The sequence below is a fragment of the Fulmarus glacialis genome, unplaced genomic scaffold (genome assembly GCF_000690835.1).
Source record: "Fulmarus glacialis isolate BGI_N327 unplaced genomic scaffold, ASM69083v1 scaffold23228, whole genome shotgun sequence".
Lineage (NCBI taxonomy): Eukaryota > Metazoa > Chordata > Aves > Procellariiformes > Procellariidae > Fulmarus > Fulmarus glacialis.
In genome coordinates this window covers 382-9332 of record NW_009226681.1, presented here as the reverse complement: position 1 = coordinate 9332, position 8951 = coordinate 382, and the positions used below count along the sequence as shown (strand labels likewise).

Genomic DNA, 8951 nt, shown 5'->3' with positions numbered 1-8951 from the left:
CCTACACAACTAGTAAGTCAGTCAGAGGAGCCGAGTGTCTTGTACTTATTCAAGGAATAAACCCATCACAGCTTTTCCACTAAAAACACTTTTAAAAAAAAAAATTAAACCATCATTCATTCAAGATGCTCACGATGCTTCATGTGAACACCACTTGAAAACACTCTATCACTATTATGTCCAGCTCAAAGACCACTCCAGTGTAAGTGGAAAATTTCAGCCATCATAGAACAGCCTGATTCGGGCACAAATATTTATGCATCTAACAACAACAACAAAACCAACACACAAAAAAACCCAAACCACCCTACAACACCACCATATTATGCAATCTCAGAACATGATGACAATCAGCAACGTAAATCACAGCAACCTCCAGAATGCTTTAGCTTACACAGTACAAAATCACCCATCGCTGAGGCAGCCTATATCAAGAAATTAATAGAATGGAGTACCTTCTGCTATCTTCAAACCTTTCTTTTATGTCCCCTGGGCAGCATTCAGAAGCCAAATTATATTATTTCAAGAACAGATGAAAAAAAGACAAATTAAGATTAGATTGCCTGCTCCCACCTTTCAGAATAGTCCGTCAGATTTACTATATTTAGCTATACTGACTGGTCAAAATTAAATACCCAAAAAATTCAGAACAGATCACCAGGATTTTCAGTTCAGCTTGGCTTGAACGTTTCCAACTGTCACAGTTTCACTAGTATAAAATGATAGCTGTTAACTAACATATAAACTTGTATTTGGTGCCCCCATTAGTATTTTATCATGAAGTTGTATACAGATTAAAATGAACATTACTGGGGAAAAAAGTGCAAACAAAAGATATACCTTAGAAAGCGATAGGAAGCCTTCGCTGGAGAGCACCTCTTGGGCATTTCTATCCATGAACATACAGCACATACAAGTTAATTTGGGAAGGGAATAAAGACTGGCAACGTCAAATGTCATACAGACATTCTGAATATTGAGTATTGTGCAAAGATACTCAGATGTGGAATCCTCCAGTTCTGGGAACCCATATTTATGTGCTAGGCTTAGGAAGTCTAGGAGAACCTCCTCTTTCTCATCTCGTAGTGTAGCACGACCAGTGTAAATATATTTCAAGAGCATGGTAAATGCTTCTGCAGTGGTGTCCTGAAGAGGAATTTCTGCTTCAGGCTGAGATTCTCTCATTCCGCCATACAATAATGCTCTATAAGGAAGATAAAATTTGAGAAAATTATAACCTGATAAAAACCAGGCAAAAAGTAGAAAGAGAAAGGAATAAATGGCTATTTACAACAAAGGGAATACAAAGCAGATATGGTTTAAGAATCGACAAAAGAAAAACCCTTATACTTGGCATTTAAAGTGCAGCTCGGCTCTGAAAGCAGCTGCAAAAGAATAACATTCTAATGCATCATGCTTTTATCCTACACAACAATTGCTCCAGCTCCACTTTGAACAACAGCTTGCAACGCAGAAATTGAGATGTGATTTTTATACTTTTTTTTTTTAACATAGTGCTATCAGTGAGAAAGGAAAAAAAATGAAAAATTTTCAGAAAGCAAGTGAATCAAATAGTTCGCCACTATAATAGCAGTGGCAGATTAGAAAATCTTGGGATTCTTGATCCTCTGTTCCTTATACTCTACACCCAGCACACGGCAACTCCGATGAATCCTGAATCTTGAAAAAAATCAAAGTACTCACAATTATTTTTTAAAATATGATAGGCAGTTTGAACACAATTTGCATTCACACCTTAGTTTAGTTATTAGCTTATCCCTCTGACAAAATTAACTGGAAGAAGATTATCAGGAAGCTCTATTAATTACATTTATAGTGAAAAATGCCCAGCTCTTAAAAAAGCTGGATTAGTATTATTCCTAGTTTTAAAATATATATTCTAACCTGTATCAGCCAGACCCCTCTAAATACTCAATTCCAACGCGTCAAAATTAAACTTTCTAATTGAGTATATTCCATAGAAGCACACCATCCATACTCTGAGAAATCAAAACAATTTTACAGCAGAACTTTCCTGTTCGGAAGTTATATTTCTCTTGAATTTGTGAAACTACCTTCAAAATCCAATTTAATGAAGGTCAAAAGAATAACATCATGACATGGTATTTATCTTTTTATATTTGGACACAATGATTTGATGTGCTGGGAAACATTCACACAGAAAAGGTCACACTCAATGGACAGATGATTACACCCTGAAAAGTTCATAGTGAAACAATGTTTATCTTATCTGCATGAAAATTTCCTATGAGCCTGACAAAAAGCTATACTTCACCTGAAATAATGGCACCTAGCAGCCAGGATCACTCTGTGTGCCGGAAAACGTTTCTTTTCTACAATAAAGGTAACGTCACTATATTCTTCCCCATTCATTAGAGCACCAATATGCTCTGACAGAATGTGAACGTGGTCGATCTCACCCACAGCTGTGTAAGGACGAAGCGGATGGCTGTTACTCATCTTGGAGGGATGGTGATATTGGTAGCCTAAAGCAAAAAAGAAAACAACCAGTATTATAAAGGGCACAAATATTAAAAAATGGCAAAGATCAAGCTGCGATTACGAAAAATAGCAACTAGTCTAAGTTACTATATATTACAAGAAAAATGAAACCAAGAGGTTTTATATTAAAGTTAATTTACAACAGGACTCGATGCAGCTTGCATCAACAATTCTAGCCCACAGAAAATATTTCAGAGAATTCCATCACTTCGTTGTTCTGTCAATCCATTTACTTAAAATAAAAAGCTTCCAACAAAACGAACTAAAAATTAAACAACTTTAATCAAAGTTACCATTAGAAAGCAATTTTATCTGAATTAAAATGCACATAAATTATAAAGAAATAATTCGATCAATTAAGCATAGTCTTAACTCCCAAGTCTCTTCTAAAATCAGTGGTTTTGCAGAATTCCAATCAGCTTTCCAGAACCGGGAGAAAATAAACAATCAAGATAACTTTTAATAACTAACAGACAAAGTCTGTCAAAGAGCAAAGCTTTACAATGTACAATTTAATTTCCTTACCCTTTCCACTCGCTTTTCTTGATGCCCTCTTGTTCACTCATATATGTAAGAAAATAAACCCCCTAATACCTCTCAGTCATAAAAGTAGGATACTGTCCACTAATGTACAATATAGATTAATGCATTAGTCATATCTTCTATGGAGTTATTTTGTTATTTCTTAATTCACAACAGGTTTTAGTTTTGTTGGGTTTGGTTTATTTCAGCAACAGAGGCTTTCTGTAGTCTCAGTGGCAAAAGCATCCACAGGACAATTTAGGCCTTAAATCAGCTCCTATTGTTACACTTCGGTTTACTTTTAAATAAAGAGAAGTTGGTTATTTCAGATAATAACCATCTACATTTTCAGAGACACCTTCTGTGCTCCAATGACTAGCAGCTTTTCAAGATGGGCACATACTTAGTGCTGAAGAAAGATGGTGTACCACAAGAAGCAGGAAAATGATGAGGCCATACCCAGCACACAGCTAACACATTAATCTTTCAAGTGAAATATTCATGACATGAATGCATTTTTAAGCTATATTTTAAAAGTATTATGAGAAAATACACATCTGCTTCCAGTCATTTCTACTCCAACAAAGAAAAGAAAACACATGCACTTCTGTAACACCCGGAAACGCGTAACCCAAAATCAAGATACTGTAGAAACACAGTCCCAAAGAACTTTAAACTAAATTAGAAAAAGTGGTAGAAATAGAAAATAAGATTTGAGAAAAATACAGCATACTAAATTGATAATACAGATCACAGCACAAATGGGAACAAAAAACCAGCTTTCCTCAGGCTGTCTCTGCTGCTTGAACTAGAAGCTGTGTGCCCGTGCAGCCACTATAGTGTGGAACCAGCAATACTGGCCAAGATACTGGAGGCAGCCTAACCATGGGAACACAGAATACTGTACAGTCACTCTTCTATCCTGACACAAGAGTAAATTACTTTTTATGGTTTTTCATAATAACAGACTGTTTCTTCCACTTGCAGTGGTTAATTTACAATTAGCTAAGACAATTCTGCACTGAACAGATTTATGCAACATAGACTTCCAGTAACATTTACTTTGTAACAAGCAAGATTCACTTAATTCACATCAGTCCAGTTGCATCTCTTTATACTAGCAATAATATTCATCACAACATAATTATTTGAGTTTATAGACAATAGTAAAATTGAAATGCCCTCAAAATATAAAACCTTTTATTACACCAAAGGAGCAAACAAAAGGATGTATTTGTTACTTAGCTGCAAATCTTAAGCCTCAATACTCCTTCAAGACTTCTGTACCTTACAGGTCTATAATTGCTGTTGTTGAACTTCATTCACAATAGTCAGGCAACCCCACTATGTGCAAGTTACATGCACATTATCAAGCAACTCTCTACTATCTCTCTTCTGCTAGTTCTGATTTTAATTAATTAGGGAAGTTCATTTATGATACTTCATACATGTACAAGTACAGGCACATTTTGGTTTTAAAAATCTATTTTTAATTCCATTTTTTCTACATTCTACTTGTTTGTTTCCTTCATCCATTCTTATCTCTAAAAAATAAGAACAGGTACTGTCTGCATAAAACTGAGACTGTAAAAGTGGTAAAGATAAGGGAATGCCATCAGCTGCACGCTAACTTTGCTTCCAGTAGCTGTAGACGTTGTCATGTGCCAAGAGAGTGAAAAGTTCAAGGGAAAATTGTTTCCATTTCAGGTTAAATAAATAAATAAAACCAAAAACACACTTCCCTCTCAAGGGACCCTCTCTCTAAACAAGAATCAGTGTACAGAAGAGGGCAAAGTCTGAACTGAGGACACCTGCCAATGATGCCAGTCCTTACGAACATCAAGACCCTGAACTACAGCAAGCAATGAAAATAGAAACTTACAAATCCATGTGTGTAAGCTGCAAGACAAATTCATTTTGATGTTTAATGCTCACCAAATTGCTGGTACAATGTACTGTTCTAAATTACCCGTTTCAAACAAGAACATGCTGATCACGGCGAATACAGGACTCAAACGATGGCTACAAACCTCTGGCTGAGGAGCCTTTCAGATGCTTGAATAACATGAGATGTTGGAAACTGGCAACTTTATGAAAGCTATGTACGTGCCTTATATGCTTTCTATGGGTAACACTAGTATATTGAAGAAGCACTCAAACTCATTTATTTACTACTATGCATTTCCAATGCAAGTTTCATCTGTATTGTGGATTTTCCATATAAAGCAGCCCAGTGCGAGCCGTGCCGCCTTCAAAATATAGAACCAAATAATGCATGACTTCAGATCTTCCCAGGCTGGATTAATTAATGGTACGAATTCAGTCAACCCTTGAAGTAATCTGCACATTTCTTGTTTGAGGAAGTAAAAAGTAATATACTGCTTTAGTTGTGGCAAGTTGCTATGAGTTCACAACTTCCCTGTATAGCTAAACATATACTTTTCTACTTGCAGCTCAAAGTATTGTTTATGATAAAAAAAGATGGATGCTGCTGGGAGCTTGACAAAACCCTTCCTGAAGATCCCTCTGGCATCTTCTGTCATCAAACAACGTCACCCCTTTCAGAGAATACAGGTGTTTACTCTTCCTGGCAGTCAAAGAAGAACATTTAACCAGAATGGTTAACCAACTTCAGAATAAAAGGCCATGCCATTTACAAGCCTCTTGCCAGCATCACAACCTATTTCCAGGAGGTATTCAGAGCTAATTAACTGCTTCAGGAGTCAGCTGCAGCAGCTTTGTTCATGCCACAGAAATAAACAAAACAAAACCGTCTTCTCAGTGAGTTTGAGGCGCCATTAAAACTGCAACAATCTCAAAAGGCATCTGTTAAGTCAGAAGGCCTACAAATCACTCTGTCCAAGACCCACCAGAAGACACGCTTCTTGGTGGCCACCTTCAACAGCGAGCATGTGAAGTACTACGCGCCCTAGTACTTATGACATAAGGCAATATGCAATATTACACAATATGTGTCATGGCTAGAAAAACAACAACAAAACCACCACAGTTTTCAGCTTGCTATATTTCTTTTTAGTAAGTAATCTGTAACACGTTACGGCATACAAAAACGTGATCTAGAAAATGCAGCAACAACAGCAAAACCCCTATGACATCTTTACTAAACAACTCTCAAACCAGAGCTGCAATAAAGACTGGTACTAAGTCAGTCCCCCCCCTCACCTGGGCTATCACTAAAGAGTCCTCTGAAAGGCAGTGCTGTTTCAATGAAATATGGAAGAACTGTTTTTATACTAGGCACAGAAAAAGGAATTTAAGAAATTGTTCATGAATAGTTTGGTTATTTTTTTTAATATAAAATGCGTGAAAAATGTTTACATAACTGACAACCCTATTGAAACTTCAGAAGTAAATGCAAGTAAACAGACTATTGCTAGAATTAAAAATTTTATGAAATAAGTCTGGATTATAAACACTGAACAAATCATTTCATACCCTTGAAACACTTAACTCCTTCATCGTCTAGTTTGTACCTATCAAGATAATACAGATTTTGTCAGAATTACACAAAGGGAATTTTCTTAAATATAATTCTCTTACATTGCTATTTTATCTAGAAATAGGAATTGGTTCTCAGTTGATTGAAAAGGATTTGAGTAGTATTTCAATTTTTTGTAATTCATTACTTCATAACAAATTTTGCTATGCTTTAAGTAAATTCCAGCAAAATATTTTAATTACAATTTCTACTACCATAGACTCACAGAACATGGTAGGTGTGGCAGTAAGGCTATCGTACAAACATATCGTTGTTACAAACCATATGGTTTGGTTTTTTAATAGATATACACGTCTTTTTATACAAAAATATTTTTTTCTCATAAGTTCTGGTACAGTAAGATAACATCTCAGGAAATAGGAATTTTTAGTAAATATTTCAACATACACAGAGTATAACTCAAGTAAATACTTTGATTCTGTCAGAACCCTTGCTACAGAAGCTCCTTTGTACGTCTAAATAACAATAACGAAGTTGAGTAAAAATTGTAAAGAAAAGGAAAAAAATACATGTTCTAATACTTAGTATCCAATAATAACATAATCCGTGCAGTATGAATATACAGACATACAATATGAAAGATAAAGTAAATTAAATTCACAGAACTTTTAAGTCTCATCTCCACCTCTTCTGTTGTGAAAGGATTAAAAGAAAAGAAGATATTATCTCTGGTTAATGGTAAATAACCACACCATTCAATGACGGCATTCTACACAACAATTAGTAGCAAAAGGGTTTTGACTTAAAGCATATGGAAAGTTATGCACTGCTCCTCTGCAAACACATTGCCATTACTTAAGTGCTGTAGTGCCAAGGTTTTACGTTCTGCTCAGAGACGTATTCTTCTGACAGAAGAGCAGGAATAAGTTTAACTAGGTACAAAGAACAATATAATAAGTACAGATTATTTATTAACACACATATAAAATAGGTATTAGTGCATTTGATACAACCTGGTTAAAATGGCATACAATTAAACCCTTAAGTTAAAATCTCAAGAAAATACATTGATCCACTCACCAGTAAAGCTGTCTGAAGATCTACAGTGGACGTAGCCTGTAGGCAGATGACCAACTTCCTGAAAATTAGGGTTCTTCGCCATTCTGAACAACAGACAGATTGAACAGCAAGCTCATAGAAACGCTACTCAGCAACATCCAGCTGCACAGCAACAACTGTACCATTTCCTGAAACAATGCATGGAATATACGCCATCAGAAACAGGGGGCATGTAGCCTATGGCAAAAGTGAGTGAGACACATATTTCTCAGTCAAAATTTTTGTGGAAATACATTCTTAAAAAATCCCTCCATTCTATGGGAAAACTTCTAATAACATTAGAACATAGCATTAGAATTTCTTCTTTTGAGCCATCATCATTTAATTTTGACTATTCATTTCTTTAACCATCAAAAAAGATGGTAACATATTGACATTCCTTTATTCACTATAAGCCACAAAAATTTCATCCTGATGCTCTTGCTACAGCATTAATGTCCCTGAGAACACCGTTTTCCCACATGGGTGTCCTAATTAAACCAGGTCTATACAAACTGTATCACACATTTTTTTTATCCAAAGTTCTCTAAGTGTTCTTGCCTAGCTAAAGGTTTTGGGGGTTTTGTTTGGATTTTGGTGGTTGGTTTTTTTACAATACTTCAGGCAGTTGCAGATCTTTCTCCTGTGCAAGCTTCTAATTTTACAAACAGGAAAACAAAACAAAACTGTAGGGTGAGGAAATACAGAAATATAGAGGCTTTATTTGTTTAAATAAATAACCAACATAACGAGTCTCTCTCAACAAGTATAAATTATTGTTATTCTTCCCATCATACCTGCCAGCAGGAAAAATAAACTGTATTTAATTTGCTAAACAGATGATACCTTGATCTATGAATTCTCTCACAAGAGACACTCTAGTCTTCTTTAAAGTATATGTTTAAGTGAGCAAGGGAAGAGAAGGAAGAAAAAATATTTTTAGGTAGTTTCATGACCTGGAAAGTAACCACACCTTAATCCACCAAATTGAAAACAGGTGTTTGACAAAGAAGACCTCCCGCTTTTGGAGAATAACATGTAATATGTAAATATTTGTTCCTACGAGTAATGTATGTTATCAAATTGGCTTATATTATCAAAACATATTCAAAAGCCATTTATGAAAATTCTTGTGGGTTTTTTTTTTTTTTTTTAAGGTAAATATGAGTGAACAGACCCCAACAGAACAACATACTTCAAGCACCTGATTTACAGCTTTGTAACAGAAGACATGCCAAATACACCTGCATTGTGAGTGGGCTCAAATGAAATCATGTAACACATAAAAAGCTAAGTGATCCCATGACAGGGCTTTGGGAGGGGTCTGTGCGCTGTGCTTTAAAAATAA

The 8951-nt window shown here is 35.5% G+C and overlaps 1 protein-coding gene across 1 annotated transcript in view; it reads right to left on the bottom strand.

Annotated features, from left to right (window-relative positions):
* Window positions 1-7761, bottom strand: part of BTBD9 (BTB (POZ) domain containing 9) — a gene marked incomplete at its 3' end in the record, with an annotated part of 15140 nt that extends 7379 nt beyond the window's left edge. The window contains exons 1-3 of the mRNA XM_009582898.1: window positions 7586-7761; window positions 2297-2507; window positions 841-1204 (exon numbers count right to left, since the gene is read on the bottom strand). Of these exons, the coding sequence (XP_009581193.1) occupies window positions 841-1204; window positions 2297-2507; window positions 7586-7667 (657 nt within the window). The remainder of the gene's footprint in view (window positions 1-840; window positions 1205-2296; window positions 2508-7585) is intronic.
* Window positions 7762-8951: the final 1190 nt, after the last annotated feature.